Below are 20,609 nucleotides of genomic sequence, written 5' to 3'. Positions count from 1 at the left end.
GGACTCAGATCTCAGCCCTTGGCATTCCCGTGCCCGATATCTAGGGCAAAGTTTACAAAAAGAAAAACTTTCTGTGCCTCAGTTTCCTCATCTGTAGAGCTGAGATATGATAGCACCAACCTCATCAGGTTATTTTAAGGGTGAAACAAATTAATACTTATAAAATGCCTGGAACAGCATCTAACGCATAGCAGGTGCCCGCAAACTGCAGGTGGTGGGAGTTGTGGACTTTGTATCATGTGGAGATAAGCCGTGACCTATTGCAGACCAAAGCAGTGTTGTTTGCAGTGGAATGACTTGGTCATGCATCTTTTTTCCCACGGATCACTTTAGAGCCAATGTGAGCATGAGTGTTGCGGGGGAGGGAGCTGGAACTGTATTTTTGTAGATTCTCTGACCTTATCTTTTCTCCTTAGTCCCTGCATATACTTGTTCCTTCACCCGTGTTCCCACATCATTTTATCTCTGTGGTGGCATTTTCCCATTGTATTTTATAGTTTGTGTGTCTCACACTAGACTAAATTCCCTCAGGGTGTTGAGGACTATGCGTTACTCATCCTTGCATGCCAGGGCCAAGAATAGTGCCTCACACCGGTACTTACTGGGCACTCGACAAGTGTTTGTTGAATTTATGTGAAAGACTTACTAGGGAGTTGCCCTAACTTATAATTCAGGAGAAAGGTCCTCCCATGGAAAAGTCTGGGCATGTTGCTATGGGAGGTGTTTTCATTCCTTCATACACCAAGTATTTATTGAGTGCCTACTGCACACGGTGCTGCGGGGGTTGCAGAGATGAATCAGCCATGTGCTCCGCCCTGGGTTGTATTGACTCTCACAGTCTTAATTGTGGGTGTGAGGGAAAAGGTACATGTTGCTGATAGGTTTAATGAGAAATAAGTTAGGAAGTGGTTTAGTTGTTAGTGGGGTTTTTGTTTAGATGTGTAATTACTTTGATCAGAGAATCTCAGAATTATTTTTTTTAATGCTGTCTTGTTGGTGGTAGCTTATTTCTCATTGTTACATTTCATTTTTATATCATGACAGAATCTGTCTAGTAAATTGCACACTGTAAAGTTTCACAGTAAGAATCCTGAGGAGAAATGATTTTGCCCATGTGGGATGGGGGATATATATCCTTGTCCTTGGACAAAATGTCTTCCTGGGCTCCTTGTTCTTGGACAATATGTTCTTGGACTTACTCCTTAATCACTGTTGGGTGTGACGTTTGATTAGAGGTACCTAGTTACAGGTTTTTATTACAGCTGTGGCTTTAAGCTTTTGGTTGTATCCATCTCTGCTTTTCTCACCATAGTCTCTGACACCTGTAGCCTACCCTACTGCCTTTTTCTTTTTTTAATAGAAAAGGCAGGTTTGTTCTGTTGTGACCGTTTATAACTCTTTGCTCAGATCATTTCTAAAGCCCAGAGCACCCTTTCTCTTTTGTCCAGTGAACTAGTTACTCCTTATTGAAAGTCTGCCTCAGGTACTCTCAATTTCAGTGGTCTTCAAACTGCTGGGATGCCCACTGCACACTTCATCCTTGGCATTCCCAATGCCCTTTGCGTGCCTCTGTTAGCACACCTGTGGCAAGTCTTGGGACACCAAAACTCCCAAATATGTGTTGATTAGATAAACTGATAGGAATAAAGCCCATGTGGTGGTGGGAGGGTGTTTAAATTACTCAGATTTTTAAGGAATGTGTTTAACTGTTCTTTTTTATCCCTGTGAAAAGTTTATTTGAAAACTCTTATTCTAAAATATCAAACCTGTCAAAGCAGTTACATTTTTTTAAAATGTCCCTTTAATATGAAAGGATGCTCAGTCATGCATAATAAGAAATGCAAATGAAAACAACACCAAGCCATCATGTCTTGTCTATCAGGGTGGTAAAAATAAGAAGTTTGACAACATGTTTTGTTGATAAGACTGTAGGGGAAAAAGTGCTGTACTTTCATATATAGCTGGTGGGCATGCAAGATGGTGGAACCCGGTGAGAGGAATTTAGCAGTAGGTAGCAAGATTACATTTGCATTAATATCCTTTGATCCAGTCAGTTCTCTTCTAGGAATTTATCCCGAAGATACACTGGCAAAAACATGAAAAAGATATCTACAATTTTATTCATTACACATTATATGTAATAGCAAAAGACTGGAAATAATCCATATATCAATAGGGAGTTGGTTTAAAAAAAAACCCTGGTACTTCAACACAATGGAGCATTTTACAACTGTAAAAGCAAATGAGGACCCTATTTTCTACTATTGTGTGATCTCTAAGATATGTTATTTTAAAAAGTAAGGTGCAGAATAGTATGTATAATTATGCTATCTTTTATTTAGCAAGGGAAGAAGAATATGAAAATGTGTATATATTTGCTTATATTAAAAGAATAAGTAATAGAAGGATAAACCAAAAACTGGTGGGGGACGAAAATAGAAGCTGAGCTTTCCTGCATGTACGTTGCTTTGTGACTCACTTTGGAACTATTAAATGTTATACATAATTACAGAACAAAAATCAAAATTGGGGAGGGGAAAACCACCCCTTTAAAAAGTTGGAAAGCAATAATGAGCAAATGAGTTTAATAGATTCTCAAGTTGGTGGTTTATCTTTACTGAGAGGAATTATGGTCAGTCCTTGCTCTGCACCGTTCCAGTATGCACAAATTTCAGCTATCGTGGTTTAGATTTAAATTTCAGTTAGCGCAGTCGTTTGGTAAAGTACATACTCTGCTTCTAGCTCCTTACTCCACGAATCACTATATAAAAAACAGATGGCATCATGATCAGTGACCAGTTGTGTCACTTCTGTTAAAGCCTGTTGGTGATTGATCACTGACTTGGTCATTTAGTTCATGCAAAGATAGCAAAGCATGTAGTTGTGTTGCCTCCCTGTCTCCCAGCGATAAACTCCTGTGACATTTCACGTAAATGAATACTTGAAAGAGGGAATTGGCCAGCAAAGATCAAAGTGCACGAAAGAAACAAAAAGTGACAACGCTGGAAGTGAAATTCTAATAGAGTATAAAGGAAGTTACAGAAGAAATAGCAGACTATGGGAATGTGCAGCCAGAGGAACACAGTGAAGGTGAACTTACTGACGTGAATAAGCAGAGTGGTCGTGATGAAAAGGATGAAGATGTCCCAGAGGAGGTGGTGCCTCAAAACCACCTCTCATTAAAGGAGCTCTCGAGATATTTCACCACATTGAAAGAGCAAACGATAAAATGTGGAAGTTGATCCATGCGTAGGAGTATGTTAGTTTGTCAAGACGTAGAAAAGATGCTCGCTTTGTGTTGTAAGTTGGAGATGAAAAGAAGGCAGGCACTGTTCAAAGAACTCCAAAAAAGCTTTTTTTTAAACAAAGATATAAAACCTTTAAATTCTCAGTGTCTAATGTTTTAAATCACAGCATATTAAATAAATATTAGTTTTACTATTTTGTTCACTTCCCTATAAACTTATAACTATAGGGACTGGCCTGGTGGTACAGCAGTTAAGTTCGTGCACTCCTCTTCAGTGGCCTGGGGTTCACTGGTTCGGATCCCGGGTGCAGACCTGTGCAACGCTTGTCAAGCCATGCTGTGGCAGGCATCCCATATATAAAGTAGAGGAAGATGGGCATGGATGTTAGCTCAGGGCCAGTCTTCCTCAGCAAAAAGAGGAGGATTGGCAGCAAATGTTAGCTCAGGGCTAATCTTCCTCAAAAATAAACAGAAAAACCCCGTTATAACTATAAGTATTTATATATGTTATTTATATAAAAATTATATATAACAACATATAACATTTATATGTTATATGTATAAAAATAATGTTATTTAAGTTATATGAACTTATGAATTATAAGTTTTTAGTGTTTTGAGAAGAATTTGTAAAGGCCATGGAACATGTGTAATTTTCCCTGCTGATTATTAAGACTGTTTTGTGCAGTTTAAGCCTTCACAGTTCTTTTTAGTCCTGGACTCTTCTGCAAAGTGAGGATTATCTCTATTTCAAGTGACTTTTAAAAAACAGTTATTTGTACATTTCTGTGATATATCTTAAAGATAAAAAGAATGACAAAGAAACCTTAAACTGTTCATAGCAAACATGTTAGCAATGATATAGGTATTATTATTGTACTAACAAGGAACAAAATTTTCAGTGTAAAAGAGAAACCAAGTCAAAGAGGTTAAGTAAAAACACTGTAATCTTAATTTAATTGAAAATATCAATGAAAACTAATGATGTTTCTTATCTTTTTAAAAATTGCATTTCCTTCTGTCTTTTTAAAAAGGCACAAAAATGGCCAACCCAGCAGCGGGGTGGGCTCCCAGACCCCCTGGTGTGGATTCTTATATACCATTTCCCACTAAGAGCAACCAGGGGTCTTTGCAGTGAAGATTGATTTTAGATCTGGGGCTCTCATCATGACCAGAAGGCACAGCGCTGTCAGGCACTGTTGGGGTGGTGGCAGAAAGTCTCCGGAAGCAACCAGAAGAATGTCCCTGGGGCCAAAGGTCAGTCAGTGGGAGCATAAAAGAATGAAAACTGCAGTGGATTGAAACACATCAAATATGTTTAAATCCATGGATTTAAAATGATACTAACAACAAAATCCATTAGTCACTTTGGAATATGGTAGGGAACCAACCGATAATTTTTAAAAATGAAAATAAAGGATAAGGTATTTAACCTAGTTTCCTGGACAGACTGGGTAATCAGATAATTGATAAGGAAAAGTTATTTACAGGAGAAAATTAGCAAATGAAGAGTGATAGCATTGGAATATTATCATTCCAATATTTGCATTCTCAACTGGGCAGGCACTGATTACAGTAGCTGATAATACCGTTAGGTTAAAAGGTGGCGAGAAACTTTTTAATGGGGTGGTTTAGGGGAGCTGGTAACACCTGAATCCGTTATTTAATGTTAAGATTTTTTAATCCTGATGTGATTAAATGGAATGCAAACAGACCACCTATGAAACAGTCTTTCCGAAAGTTTGGATGAGAATCTGATCGAGCCAGTCTATAGGAGATACAGTGAACTGAGAAACGTGTTCAAGGACACGTCCTGTGTGCCAGCAAAATCCATAATGTGAGAACTCTACAGAAAATCATCTTTTTATTTTCCGCAAGTCTCAAGAAAGGAGAATGTATGGATTATTAAGAAACCTGAAAGACATAGCAACACTGTGATGACAGGATCCTCTTTGGGTCTGAGCACACCAATGAAATCTGAAGACTAACGGGATATTTGAGGCTATTAAAGGAAAATTTTATTAATATTAATGGAAAAAATTTAGATGGGATAATAGCATTGTGGTTATGTTTTTTTAAAAAACCTTCATCTTAAAGGCTATTTAAAACTGTAAATCCCTGGTACTGGAGTTTCTTCCTACAACATAGGAAGAGGATTAGATGTCTCTTCTGTTTCTCTCTGCTCCTTATGTAATAGCCACTCCCTCTTGTTTCCTTCTCAGAGTCTTAGACTCTTACATGCAGGCAGGGGCGTTGCCTGTGGATAAGGCTTTATTTAATTGGCGCACCTCTGGGGCAGGAGCTCCAGGGCTCAGGCTGAATGGCCTGATTGACCCTAGGAAGGTGCTTGGGCTTTTTTCCTGGCCATTTGCCCCCTCCCGAGCAGAGTCTGAGCACAACAGTTCTGACCCTTGCGTCTGGGGTCTGCGGGCTTGACAGCAGTTTATAGACTGGGCTGTCAGCCTTGGCTGAGAGCCAGCCCTCTGTGTGGAAGTCCTCATTCCTCAGGAGGTGATAACTAACTAACACCCATGTGGAAACCAGAGGCAGTAACCATTGTAGAGCAGTTATGATTTAGCACCTCTTCAAGTCTGTAAGTTGTGGAAGACAGTAGGACCCATCAGGGGGAGCCACAAGCACTCCTGCTTTGGTGATGTGCAAAGAGCCTTGGTTAGCTGTTGACATCAAAGAGGTGTGAAGAAAACACAAGACCACAGGATCCATCTCCAGAGAGCTGTACGCCAGAGCTTGTGTACAACACCTCTGCTTGAAAGCCCAGGCCCTGCAAGAGCAGTTTCAGACCGCCTCCAGAGAGCGTGCTATCCGTGAACAGCGCTGCTTGCCACCAACGGTGAGTAAGGAGAGTGCAAGGGGGTGCTTGCCAAAGATGTCTTGGGTAACATGCTGTAGATGTCATCAACGTTTAATGAAAAACTAGGGCTTAAGTATTGCATGTAAGGAGTGTGAGGCTGTCCAAAACGGAGTATTTCCCAGGAACTTGATTCAGCTCTGAGAATAAATGCATGAGTGTTAGGAAAATTGTTTGGGTAGAAAATGGCTTTTTGTTCCTTTCTTATTTTATCTTGGTCTCTCAACTGTGATCTACTCATTTGAGGTTGTTGGAAATATGTAACCTACATATATGGCTCCCTGCAACTATACGTTTGTTAAAGGAGGGAGAGGCGGGGCGGGGAGGAGAGAGATGCTGTGAGTTGAAGTTGTTTCAGCCAGCTTAGCTCTTATTCTAAAATCACTTTCTCTTCATAAAGTGATTGTCGTAGATGACACCACCATCAATAGCTACTATTCCCCTTCAGACTCAGTAACGTTAGCTTTCAGCTCTGCACACTTCCTACCACCATCTTTTCTCAAGGATGGGGCTGGGCATTTCTTAACGACATCTTTAGTGTGATTTGCTAATTGGTGGGAGACCTCAGTGTTCACGGTACCTGAACCATAAGGTAAAAAAAGGACTGGAGTCCCATGTTTACTTCCAATTGCTTTTTTTATATTCTTATCTTTAGTCATTGAGATACGGTAGATGCTCTGGTCCCAGACAGCGAATTTATTTCAACTCCAAACACTCCTAGAGAAAACCAAACCAACCAGCTGTGATAATAAATCACTATATGCCTTTTGCAGAAGCCATCTAGCTGAGCTCAAAAGTGATGTCTATTTTGGGAGTGCTCTGATGAAACATAGCTAGATATCAGGAAAAATGATTTTGCAAAAGACTGTAAAAGTGATCCTATGACGATTTCCTCGAGAGTGTAACAGTAGCTTCTCCAGAGAGGTTTCATGACATAGTGAGTAAGAGCGAGGACCCTGGAGGCAGGGTGCTGGGGTTATTGCTCAGCCCCACCACTTACCAGCTGCGTGACTTCAAGAAAATTACCCAACTGTTTGGGCCTCACTGATCTGTAAAGCAGGGATGGTAATACTGTACTTGGCGTAATGGCTTATGGTGGGAGTTAATTTAATCAGGCAAAGCACTTAGAACAAAGCCAGGGATATTGTGGGCGCTCAGCAAACATTCGTAATTCATATCACTAGCAAAATTATTCCCAGTCCCTTGTTCCCCATTGTGCCCAGGCGTCAGTATCTAAGACTGCTACTAAACACCTCAGGACGTGGACTGAAGGAATATCACCGTTTTTGTGGGGAAGGTCATCTTTCTGTGGATTTCCAAGTGGAAGTTAATTTGTTAAGCATTTTAAGGCATGAGGCTAACCAGCCTGTGAGCTGGGAGCAGAGTGCCAGCTGAGAGTTCTCACCTTGACCAGCTTGAATTGGATGAGTTCTAATTGGATGAGCAGGCAGCCCCCTCTTTTCTGAGATCATAGAAACTAAAACCACTCTAAATTTTCTTAAATGAATCCTTAAACATAATGCTTAAAACTAATTGTTTAATTAGCTCAATAATTTATAGAGCTTTGATCGTGAAAAGGTTTAATTGGTTATTAGTCAACTTTTTGTTCTTCAGATTTGTTATATTTTCAAGATATTTAGGACTTAGAAAATGGAGTAACCCTTTCTCTGAGTAAGTGCTTAGGAGAAACAGATTTTTTAAAAAATCTCTCCTGTAGGGTTGCACAGGGCTTTGGTACATAATAGGTACATAATAAATGTTGATTTGATTTTGTTTGTTTTAAAGATTTTATTTTTCTTTTTTCTCCCCAAAGCCCCCCAGTACATAGTTGTATATTCTACTTGTGTGTCCTTCTAGTTGTGGCATGTGGGACGCAGCTTCAGCGTGGCTTGATGAGTGGTGCCATGTCCGTCCGTGCCCAGGGTCTGAACCGGTGAAACCCTGGGCCACTGCAGCGGAGCAAGCGAGCTTAACCACTTGGCCTTAGGGCCAGCCCGATTTTATTTTTTTTTTTTTTGAGGAAGATTAGCCCTGAGGTAACATCTGCCGCCAATCCTCCTCTTTTTGCTGAGGAAGACTGGCCCTGAGCTAACATCCGTCCGTGCCCATCTTCCTCTACTTTATATGTGGGGCACCTACCACAGCATGGCTTGCCAAGCGGTGCCGTGTCCACACCCGGGATCCGAACCCTGGGCCACTGAAGCAGAAGTGCGAACTTAACCACTGCACCACTGGGCCGGCCCCTTGATTTTGTTTTAATCTTCCTCTTTTGCACGTGAAAAACAGGTAGGAGGCAGAGCTCATAACAAATAAACCTCAAAGAAAACTCCCTTGACTTTTCAGAGGAGATTCTCAGTCCTCTAGTGGAATATAAAACTCATATCCCAAACTAGGTTTTGAGTTGTTTAGATTCAAACATTTGCTAGGAAGAAAAAGAGCACGTTTAGGACAGGCCTGGATATCGCAGAAAATGTCAGGAGTTGATGTAACCTCTTTTATGTGTGGGGAGATCGGATCTTAGTGTAATTTATAAGCTGCAATTTACTGATCATTGTGGCTTGTCTGTGTATGTATTTTTTTTTTTTCTCTCACAGAAGCAAAAAACAGCCCTGCAAAGACTGGGAAACATCTCCTCTTCCAGTTCTTAAATCCTTCTCCTTTTCTTATGTGTATTCTGGAAAATTTGAGAGTAGTTCGAAGGGGTGGGAAAGCTCCCAACACATACAGGACTGCGCCAAAACATTGTTTACAGATTAAGGTTTTAGACTGAATATTGGGGAATATTGATCTCTTGTCTTCGAGAGTTGAAGGAATTCTTAAATATTCAGTATTTTATAATGCAGTGCTTCTCAGGCTTTAGTGAGCCTAGGGATTCTGGTAAAGTGCAGATTCTGAGTTGGTGGATCTGGAGGGAACCTAAGATCCTGCGTTTCTAACCAGCATCCCACAGAGGGCTGTGGCTGCGGCCGCTGCTGCCCGCCCGGAGTAACGCTGCTGCTCGCCCGGAGTAACGAGGCTCAAAAGCAGAGCTGCTCAAACGTGGCTGCACAGTAAATTACCTGAGGGCATTTAAAAAATAACGATGCATGGGTCCCACCCCCAGAGATTAATTGGCCTGGGGTGTGGCCGGAGTGTCAGGAATTTATAAATCTCCCCGGGTAATTCTCTTGTGTAGCCAAGGTTGGGAGCCGAGGCTCAGTCTGAAGGATCTGAATTGTTTTCATTAGTTCACACCCCTGGGGAAGGACCTGTCTTCAAAGTGATGTCCTCTGTGTGTGTTAAATTATTATTGCTTTCTATTATTTTTCCCTTCTCCTTTGGACTCTATGTTTTGAAAGAGTCCTCTACTTAACAAACTACATTTAAACAATTTTGGTTGTTTTCCTGTTTTAAATTAATCAAACCATATGCAGTTGTCAGTGAGACTTCCTGGTCAGTGTGAGCTAACTTGGGTTACCACACTGAGTTGACATTAGTGCCAGAAAGGCCTGAAGCACGCTTTCCGTGGGCAAATATGTGATTTCTTTTGGACTTTTTGAAATGTTGAAAATAGTTCACTGGGCTTCACTCGCTTCATTTGTGGACCCAGGTCGGAGTCCAATGATTACGTAATGCGAGAATTCCTCAGGTTGTGCTGGTTTGGGGCCAGATCGCGTTCTTAAATTCATGTGTGGGAGGAAATCTCACCAGCTGCAACTCTAGCAGAGTTCTTCACAGTCCTCCGTATCAGTAATTATCTTCATTATCTTTTGGTTGCCCTTGTGCTGAAAACAGCAAACATTCCCCTTAATCCCACCCAACCTCCTGACTTGACATACGTGAGAGCTGGGAGCTTGTAGTAGGTAAAGAGTGAAGGTTAAGATATCAGAGAAGGCTTCGGAGAAGAGCTGCGTTGGTTGGGATTTGAATAATGGTAAGGGGTCTCCGTCTGGAGAAGAGGGGAGGGGGCACTCCAGCAAAGGGGAAATATTCTGTGCAAAGGTTGGTGGCATGAGAGAAGTGTCTGGCTGGAGGGCGGTGGGGTGATGGGGTGGGAGGGTATGGAGGGCCATTGGTAGGTGAGAAGGTGACTGAAGTTGGGTCAAATTGGGAGTGTTGGATGCCCCTGTAGGAAGTTTAGTCTTCATGCTGGAGGCAGCAGGGAATGAACATTTTCTTTCTTTCTTTTTTTTATAAGAGAGTAACATCTGATATGTATTTTAGGAATGATATATTCTATAATCTGGTAGTAGTATTGAAGGCTGAGGGGGGAGAATGAATTGGCAGAGAAATAACTTTTATTAAGCTATTGAAAGAGCCTGATGATCTGTAAAGAAGAACCTGAACTACGAGAATGGTGGGGGTTCTAGGAAGAATGAAGACTTTATGATTATTTTTAAGTTCCCTTAAGGAATTAGACCATGGAAGCGTCAGCTGTGAGCTGGTGCAATATTGACTCTACACAGAATTTGGTTAAGTTAAGGATGCATCCTGTTAGCCCTAGAGTAGTGGTTTCTAATCTTCAGTGTAAAACAGAATCACTTGGAGGATTTGTTGAAATTCTAATTCACCTCACCTCCTGGACCTCATGTACAAAGTTTCTGATTCTGAAAGTTTGGGTGGGGCCTAGAAATTTGCAAAATAATAAAGAAAAGGAGCAACAGAGGAACCCAAAGGGACAAATGTAAGACAAATAGCAAGTTGGTAAAACTTAAACCCAACCATATCAATAATTAAAATAAATGACTAAACATTTCAATTACAAGGTAGAGATCTAGCAGACTGGGTTTTACCCAGTATAATAATCTGCTTACAATAGATGCATTTCAAATACAAAAACATGCATAGGTATAAGGGAAAAGGATAGAACAAGATACACCATCAAACAGTAAGCATAAGAAAGCCAGATGGCTGTGTCAGATTCAAGAGGCCAGAAGTAGAACTGATGGATGAGGGCTTCAGAGAAGCCAGTTTTAGCTCTATGGAGCACAGAACTTTCCAGTGCTCATCACTGGCTGGCAGCAGAAGGGGCCCCTTAGTAATTACAACCCATGTCCCTGGTGATATGCAAACAGGCCAGTCTAGGTAGAGAAAAAGCATTCTTTCTTGCATGGAGAAGTGGATTAGATGATGTCGATCTCCTTTCTGGAGCTAAGATTTAATTATAGTTTATTTTTTATGATAATTGTGACTTTCTTGTTTTTTATGACTATGAAAGCAGTATGTGTTCATTTAGAAAATTTTTAAATGCCCAGAATTAGATAAGTCATTTGATCCTTCCATCCAAGAATATCTACAGTGAGCATTTTGGTACAGAGGCCTAGTCGATCTTTTTATTATGCATATTTCAATTTTGATGAAGTGGGATTCCTAATAAATGCATTGTGTTACAATTGCTTTTTTTAACCTTATACTATATTATAATATTTTTCCATGGGTTTAAATATTTTGGTAAAACAGGAGGGTGAAAACATATTCAACCAAGGGGGAGAAAAGGCAATTAAAGACTAGTTGTATAAATTTAAAAAAATAGAGAAGTATTTCAAGTGAAGACCTCCCCACTCCTGCACTTTCACTGTCTCAAGAGACTTCTAGGATTTTGGTGGCGATAACATGTGAAGAAACAGCAAGGAAAAGGAGTGAGTGCCTGATCTTTGGTTTGGGTGACTGGTGACTCGTGGATAGCCAAGGGGAGAGGGATGGGTTGGAGTTGGGGTCAGTCAGATTAATTCTGGCCCTGTTGAGATTGCGTTGCTGGGGGTCACTGCCCAGCCAGGGGCCATTTCTCTGGCTGACTTTGTCTCCTCCCCTCACCTGCTTGCCTGTCCTTTTTTAAAGGCGTCATTTTCCCACCCTGCACCCTACCTGCATACTGATTATTGTGTATGCTCACTGGTTTTTGCTAGTCAAAAACCTAAGGAGGCAGATCTTGTTTTAAGAGGTTTATAGGGGGGCCGGCCCCATGGCCGAAGGGTTAAATTTGTGTGCTCTGCTTTGGCAGCCCAGGGTTTCACTGGTTTGGATCCTGGGTGAGGACCTATCATTGCTCATCAGGCCATGCTGAGGCAGCACCACACATGCCACAATTAGAAGGACCTACAACTAGAATATACAACTATGTACTGGGGGGCTTTGGGGATAAGAAGAAGAAGAAGAAAAAGAAGATTGGCAACATATGTTAGCTCATGTGGCAATCTTTTAAAAAAAAAAAAAAGGAGGTTTATAGGGCCAGCCCACAGTGTAGTGGTTAAGTTCAGCAAGCTCCACTTCAGCAGCCCAGGTTTGCGGGTTCAGATCCCAGGCATGGACTTACACCACTCATCAGCCGTGCTGTGGTGTTGACCCACATACAAAGTGGAGGAAGATTGCCACACATGTTAGCTCAGGGCTAATCTTTCTCAAGGGAATAAAAAGGTTTATAAAGATAATGGAATTTTTAGTTTTATGTTACTCACATCCCTCCTGCTAATTGGAAGCCCTCTTTAAATTCTGCCTTCTGCTTCTATTCCCACGAATGCAACCAGCTAAAGCCCTCCTCCCCCCGATCTTTTCCCAGCCCTTCTTGTCTCCTTCCTCTATGGAGAAACCGCCTTTGCAGACCTGAGCTCAGGCTGAATGATAGGTGTCTCTTGGCATCTCTAGGGTGACACATTTTTCATTAAGTGAAAGATCCATTTTGGACAATCTCCCAAGTACTCTTTTCTACTCAGGAAAGTGTTTGGGGTATAGTTAGGCTTTTGGAGAGTCACTGATGATAGTGTCCAAGAGTGTACAGATTGAGAGAGAAGTGAAGTTTTCTAGCATTTTATACTGGATCCTGGATGTGTGAGCAGAAAGAATTATAAAATAAAATGAGTTGCCCCCCAAAAGAGCAGTATCCTAAAGTCCGTGTTGGAGAGCTTTAAGGAAGGTGGTTACTGGCATCTCAAAGGAAGCAGACTGCTCTTTGTTTAGAAAGTTCAGCTGTGATGGCAGAAGGAGATTGGGCAGTAGCGTTTAAGGAGAGGAGATTGGTAAGTGGGAGAAATGGCTGATTCTAGCACTGGGATAGAGAAAATGGAAGATGAGTCTGGAGCATCTTGCAGTACCAGAAAGTAAGGAAGTGCTCAGAAGACAAAAGTGTGGGAACAAGTCAAAGGACCAAGGAGCTAACCGGAAAGAGCTACCAACGGCCAAGGCTGGAACAATTTGGGCAATAAAATAAATCATGTAGTATCGGATTATAACCCAAAGCATAAAATAAATATCCACGAGGCCATAAGTAAATGATTGACTAAATTAATAAGTGGAGAAGAAGCAAGGCTTTCTGACAGAAGAATTTAAAATAATATATATAGACGCTAAAACCCTGCACGAGGTGGAGTGTAAATCCCCCCCTCCCTCCTTTGAAGAGAAAAACATCAGACAAACCCAGATAGGGGGACATTCTACAGGATGCCTGGCCTGAACTCAAAACTGTTAAGGTCATGAAAAACAAGGAAAGACTGAGCACCTGTCGCAGACACAGTTCAATGTGCAATGCCCTGGATTGGATCTCGGAACAGAAAGAGGACATTGATGGAAAAACTGGTAAAATCAGGGGCTGGCCCCGTGGCCAAGCGGTTAAATTCGTGTGCTCTGCTGCAGGCGGCCCAGTGTTTTGTTGGTTCGAATCCTGGGCGCGGACATGGCACTGCTCATCAGGCCACGCTGGGGCAGCGTCCCACATGCCACAACTAGAAGGACCCACAACAAAGAATAATACAACTATGTACCGGGGGGCTTTGGGGAGAAAAAGGAAAAAAAAAAAAAATCGTTATAAAAAAAAAAAAACTGGTAAAATCAAAATAAAGTCTGGCCTTTAGTTCATAGCAATATACCAATGTTGATTTCTCAGTTTTGACAAATGACGAATGGCACTATAAGATGTGAAAATGGGGAAACTGACTGGGGAGGTACATGGGAATTCTTTGCAACTTTTCTGTAAGTCTAAAAATATTCCAAAATAAAAAGTCTATTAAAAAGAGTGTGTGTGTGTGTGTGTGTGTGTGTGTGTTGGGATGGGGGCTTGGGGGAAACTTGTCTGTAGGCTGAGAGTAAGTAATTGGTATGGATGGGCAGGGGTATTGGGAGGGTAAGGAGGGATGTTTTATCAATGCATGAGAGAAGGCGATAGAGAAAAGTGTAGACCAGAAGTAGAGAAAAAAACATTCAGTGAAGAAAGAAGTGAAGTGGGGAGTAGTCTTTAAACATCTTTACTTGTGTACCCCCTACCAGAATGTTGAAAAATTGCAGGTCTTCATTCTCAGACCTATCAACAGAGTCATATCAAAGACAATCTGGCTTCTGATTGCTGATCCATCTCATTTCATAATTCTAATATATATCTAGATAGGGAAGGCCTAGGGTCTTGCTACAGGGTGGTAAACAAGATGTCTTTAATTGGAATCACCCAAGAATATTTCTTTTCTTCTTCTTCATTTTTTTTTTTTTAATACTTCTTCGTTTGAGCTCAGTTACTCTCTCCTTCTGTGTAGAACTGTTCCTTTGGGGCCTCAGAGGCATTTACATCCTGGAGCGATGTACGCTTTTAAGATTGATTTAGGATAGATAAGAGGCCTGCTTTTCTTGTTCAAGTAGCGAAAGGCAAGTGGGAAGTGAAAGGAAAGCCTGAACCCTGGTTTTAGGAAAGGGGACATGTGGAAATTAAGGACCTAGAAATAGTTTGACAAACCTTTGCTCTCATACCTCTTGAGAATTTCCATGTATCTCAGTTGGAAGACCGTGGTAGACGATCTAACTGGTGTGGACTAGTGCCTGGGGAAGAAGAGAACTTTCTCAGGACCAGCGAGAGGAGGATGCTTTGTGTTGAGGTCACAGCTCATGGGGAAGCCAGTTAATTTCCAGCGATGCTTGTTATGCTGTTTTCTCTGCTGTCTCTGTTGTCCAAGGATTCCTTATGTTTTTTCTCCTCCACGTCTCTCCTCTTTTCCTGTGTCTGATTTATTCACGGTCTTCCAGTGGCAACCTTGAGCACCATTCTTTTGGTGAAGTGATTTTGCATTAAACAATGTTCCACTGAAATACAGTAACAATTCTTAGGAGATTTGACCTGTAACTTTTAGACCAGAAATGCTATTAAAGAGTAGAATCATTAAATACCATTGTGGTACAAATGCATACATTGAGTGAGGTACTTTACAGTTCTGACTAAGGCAACCTGTTTACATTTTTTTTTAACTAAGGTATGTTAGAAAGATTTTGCCTTCTATCTCTTAAATTTAAAAACATGTTTAAATATAAATATACATTTTTAAACATATATCTGTCTATATTTTGCCAAATAAGTGATGGAACACTTAAAAGATTATTATGTTTTCACTCTTGGTTAACAATACTAGTGCACACTTGTGTTTGTACTTAAGATGTGTTATATATGTCCTATAGTGTCGCCACTACATATGTGCAAGTGTCATTTATAAAGCTCATTAATTTAAAGAGCTAATAAAAAGGTACTCCTGCGATTCAAGAACACATTTTGGATAGTAAAATAGTCTGTTCCATTCACCTTATAAATTCTGCCCTATATATTTTGTACCTTGCTTTTTTGGTTTTAGCATCATTGGTCACCGTAGGATTAATGAATTCAGAAAATGTAGAACTGATTAGCATATTCTTGCTGTACTGAGACTATGTTATTTTGTTGTATAGATGATGTTTTGCTGTCATATAACATCTTTCCATTATTTTCATTAGAAATTCTTCACTGCCTGGGCAGTGACTAAAACAGCCCTAAGTTTTTTAAGGGGCAGTGAAGAGTGACAGGGATCTTACCCCTTATTTGTGAGATAAGTTGGGTCTATTAGCTGGTCCGGTTCGAGCATCCTCTGGGGCCCAGCGATTCTTCACCTGAAGTCTACAGAGCCTCGGTGGGTCCCTGAGTGCGCTCCGGGGGATCATGAACCACATCAAAGTATAACAAATGTTGTATGTATGGGCCTATAGCCTCAAACGTCATCCGAAAGCCAAAGAATTCTGTGCCCCCCAAAATAAGAATGTCTTTCTGTTCAGTTTCACTGCTGAAGAGACTGTGGGTCGGATACAACGACGTTTTCTAAACACTTGGAAATAATAACGCCCATGTTGGTATTGCAGTTCTTTGTCAGCCACATGCAGTATCCAATTCCAGAATAATTTCTCCTGCGCTTTCCTCTAGTATTTTTAGATCTATTACAAATCTAGTGTAATCCCACTTCTGTTTCAAATTACCCTCACTAATTTACATTAAAACGATCGTGAGAGCCCAGGGAATCTCAAGTGCAGCCCTGATCTGCTGTTGATTCTGTATTTTCTTTTGGGTAAACATCTGCTAGTATTCTTTTATTTCCTCATCTTTAAATAGTGTCAGAACAATTAACACAGTTCACAGAGAAAAAGTGTAACCTTAATATTAATGATGTTCATTTCTAGCTTGTGGTAAATGGAAAATTTGTGAGTAAATGCTATTATGAAATATGTTTCAGCTTCGTTATATCTAGTGAATTTGTTTAAAGCATAAATGATCATAGTTGGTATTTAGAACAACAAGAGAGAAATGGGGGAAATAGCAAGCAAAAAATTGTTGAGAGTAAACTTCTGCCTTATACGTTGTTTCCTGGAAGGTTTATCACTCTACTTTTGCAAAAGAATATATGTGTCCAGTGATATTTTATTGTCTGATAGATCTCGTATAAATGAAAATAAATTTTGTCCAAGCATGATCCTTAAAGTGGTTGAGGGATTATAAATCAATACCAAGTCAAAGTCTCTTTACATTATTTTCTAAGTATGTGTGATCTAGGTAAGTGGTTCTCACAAATAAGCAGACAAGTATTAGCTGGAGAGTTTGCTGCAATGCATATCCCTGACCTCACCCCACAGGATTTTGATTCAGTAGTTCTGGAGTCTGTGTTTTTAACATATGCCCCAGGTGATCTAACCACCTTTGGCCAACACTGATCTAGGTGCTAAGAGGTTACATGGGAATAGCTATAATATAAGAATATTACCTTTAACACAAGAGGAGCCATGATGAATATGGAGAGCTGAGGGAGACATGTAAGTATTAGCAAATGACATGGAATAAGTTGGCACCCCAAAATTATTGAGGACCCCAAAGATTTTTTGTATACGTGGATTTTTATCTATTGATACTTGCTGTATTAAAGTATTTAAAATATTAAATTCTTTAAGATAATAAACCCATTACCTGTTAACTTAAATAACATCTTTGTTTTTAAAAAAACTCTTTCCAAAATAAAAACATTAGTAAGAGGAATGGCATTATTTTACATTTATGCAGGTCTCTTTAATGTCTAGCTTAATGGAAGACAGCCGGATTCTCATTTTTGCTTCTGTATTCAATCTGTTGCAATGTCGTTTTGGTTGGAGTCTATGAAGAAGATCCAGCCTCACACAGAAAAGGGGGGAGTATTTTAATGCCTTCTTTGATATTATACCCAAACTCCACAAGTCATAGTTTCTTACAAGTTATTTACAATGTGAGATCCAGAATCATATCATTGAACTTCTTTGTTTTTTTTTTTACTTCGATGCATTAAGATCCATTGGTCTGTCTGGCACTTTCAATGGCTCTTTTACCCATGCATGATTTTATACCATTTAGAAAATATTGGTCACTAAGTTATGCAGATCTTCTAAAATTACATTCATTACTGTCCTTAACTCATGGAACGAAGTCTTTGAGTATTGGGAAACCATCAAGCTCCCAGTGGCAGATGTAAAGCTTTTCAAAATGCTTGAAAGCTCAAATTTTATCATTGGCAATAAATACTGTCCATTGTTTTCCTTGAAGAAACAGACTCACTTTGTTCATTTTTGAGAAAATGACTGCCAAATACCCAAGTCAGAATAACCACAGTTTGTCAATTGTTCTTTCAAGTAAAAATGGTAGTCCATGAAAAAACAGCTAGTTCAGCTTGCAACTCAATTACACAGTGCTATTCTAGGCGGCCATTGTACTTCCCCGGCACCAGCAGAATGCTTCATGTGTGCTTCCCATTTTGTCATGAAAGCATCAAAATGACCTGTCCTCAAGGGTCAAGATTTAATCAAAGTAGTAACTCCTGCTGATTGTTTCATTAAGGACACTCATAAAGGAAACTGGATTTTTTTTTTAACTGCTAATGTGTGGCGGTGAAGAATGCAGTGGTTACCACTTCCATTTGGTGCCACTGCCTTGATTAATGCTAAGGCGCCAGTTTTCCCACACTGCTTTTACACCATCAGTGCAAATGTCAGCACAGTGAAAAAGACAAATAACGTCTTTGTGTTATTCTAAAAATAGTGTTGACCTCTGAGAAGGTCTCGGGGACTCCCAGGGGTCCAGTAGTCGCACTTTGAGAACCACTGGTAGCGGTACAGTGCGCCTTCCTTCCACTACCCCAGTCTCCCAGCATTCTGTTTTCCTTGCCAGAGGTGAACATGTGCCTGTTTTCCAGGGCTTCTTAGCAATAGCCTGGAGGATCTCTTTGAGAAATGGGCAACATTGTCATGATTCCAGGTCGAAGGGGGGAGTCCACAGGGCGGGCATGCATTGTTTCCAGCCCCTACAGTGCGCTGCTAGTCCCCATGAGATGCTGAAGCATAGCCTGCCCCCATCTGCCCATCGAAGTATTTTCCTGCTTAGCTTTAGGCACAGTTTAAGTTGAAATGCCTTCCCTAGTCCCCTTAGGAGGACGCGACTTCGTTTGTACTTGTTATAGTTGACTCTCTTGTTGGTCTGCATCCTCCGTAATTAAAAAAAAAAATACGTCAGTTCCTTAATTACTCTTTAAGGACCCAAATGAGTTACTGTTTCCTTTGTCATCTGCGTGTTGTCCAAAAAAGGGAGGGCGTCTTGTAAATATTTGTCTCGATGTAGTGAAATCAAAACTGAAAGCGAACAAAGTAAAACAAGCGTGCCTTAGCCGCATGTCTCCTGCCTGCAAGCACGGGAATGGTCAAAGGAGCGAACGGGGTTGCTGCTGTGGCTGCGTTCCCTGCTCCCGGCGGCCTCTTGGGGCCCAGCAGGCAACAGTCAGATTGGAGCGGGAGTTCTGCGCGCCCGGGGACGGGGTGTTCCGGCCCGGCGCGTTTGTACACTGTGAGACCTGGCACGAGGGCACCAGACGGGAGCCCGCAGGCGGGGCGCGGCGGCAGCGGCGGGCGGACCGGCTGCGTCGGCGCTCGGCTCGGCGCCCCCGCCCGGCGCAGCCTGGGGCCCGGCCGGCCGAGCGCCGTGCCCATTTAAGGAGGCGGGCCGTACCACCAGAACTTTCTTGACAGGGGGTGTTCGGGCGAACTCGGACAACTTGAAGTGAGCCCACGGACGCTTTCCTTTCCCTTCTAACGCTGGCCCCAGTGCTGGCGCCGCCCGGGGGCTGCGCGCGGGCGGGCTGTGCGCTTGGGCCCCGGCGGTCCCCCTTCCCCCAAGTCGCCCCGGGGGAGCTCGCTCGCCCCGGACGTGGACGCGACGGGCCCCGGGCCGGTCCAAAGTGTAGTTCGCCTGCAGAGGCCCGGGTGCCCGGATGTCCATCAGGATTAGCGCGAGCCAATACGGTGGGAGCCCGAGGCTGTGCGGAGGCCGCCGGCTCGGAGCAGGTAGCCCGGTGGCGCGGGGAGTCTCGCTGGGAGCCGTCCCCGCCCGGCCCCGGCCGATGGTGAGCGCGGCGCGGCTGCAGGGCCGCGGGGCGAGGGCTCTGATGGACTGAAGACCTGGAGCTGTACGCAGTGAATTATGGCAGCCCAGTCAAGGTACGCCAGGCGCCGCCAGAAACTTTCCAAATCTGCTAGTGGCTCGGGGACGAGGAGGCTGCGCGGCGCGGGGAGGAGGTTGAGGTGCTGCGGCGAAGACGGGCAGGAAGCAGCTTTGTCATCGCTTTCTCATCATTCCTGATGCTGTGCCTCCTTATTTAATGTCACGTACAGAACAGTTTGGAGAACATGCCGGACAATTTCTGCACAGTAGAGGCGAGGGATTGAGTTAAAAGTTAAGATTAAAGTTAAATTTCCTCTTCCTCTTATTTTCTGAGAAGTGAAGTTGATTTAACTTGTCTGCCCTTGCCCGAATTTTCATTTAGTTTCTTTGTACCCCTCTCTTTGGTTCTCCCGATTTTTCTTCTTTTTTTTTCTTTGTGCTAATTTCTTGAGCAGGATGTTAGAAATCATTTAATGTAAAACGGTTTGTCCTGGAGAAGGTGGTTGAGAATTTGCCTGGTGGTGAAATGTACGATTCCACATGAAACGGCACAGCTTGCGTGAATCTGCTGAGTAGGCAGAGCCCGGCAATGTCCCGGGTTGAAGGGGAGAGGATGAGGAGCTGCGGTTGCTGTCACAGCGACGCTGGTGTAAGACTCGCAAGCTCTGACTTTCCGTGGTTTGTTACCTTTTCTGTAATGAGCGTTAAAGAGTGATGACAAGGCATTGGCGATTATTGTAAGATTCAGACTTGTGTGGGATTTCGTTTTAGTTGTGACAGCAGTTGGAGCTAAGGGA

General features: G+C 42.1%; 1 protein-coding gene across 7 annotated transcripts in view; it reads left to right on the top strand.

Moving 5' to 3' along the window:
- AFF1 (ALF transcription elongation factor 1) overlaps positions 1-20,609 on the top strand; it is a 176,584-nt gene that overhangs the window by 36,072 nt on the left and 119,903 nt on the right. For 2 of the 7 annotated variants that reach the window (XM_070263449.1, XM_023637756.2), the window contains exon 1: positions 19,322-19,868. The exons of the other annotated variants lie outside the window; for them this stretch is intronic. In XM_070263449.1, the coding sequence (XP_070119550.1) occupies positions 19,852-19,868 (17 nt within the window). In that variant the 5' untranslated portion in view covers positions 19,322-19,851. Of the gene's footprint in view, positions 1-19,321; positions 19,869-20,609 lie in introns of those variants that run through there. 7 annotated transcript variants of the gene reach the window in all.

This window comes from Equus caballus, chromosome 3 (assembly GCF_041296265.1).
Source record: "Equus caballus isolate H_3958 breed thoroughbred chromosome 3, TB-T2T, whole genome shotgun sequence".
NCBI classification, from domain to species: domain Eukaryota; kingdom Metazoa; phylum Chordata; class Mammalia; order Perissodactyla; family Equidae; genus Equus; species Equus caballus.
This window is presented reverse-complemented; position numbering and strand designations above follow the sequence as displayed.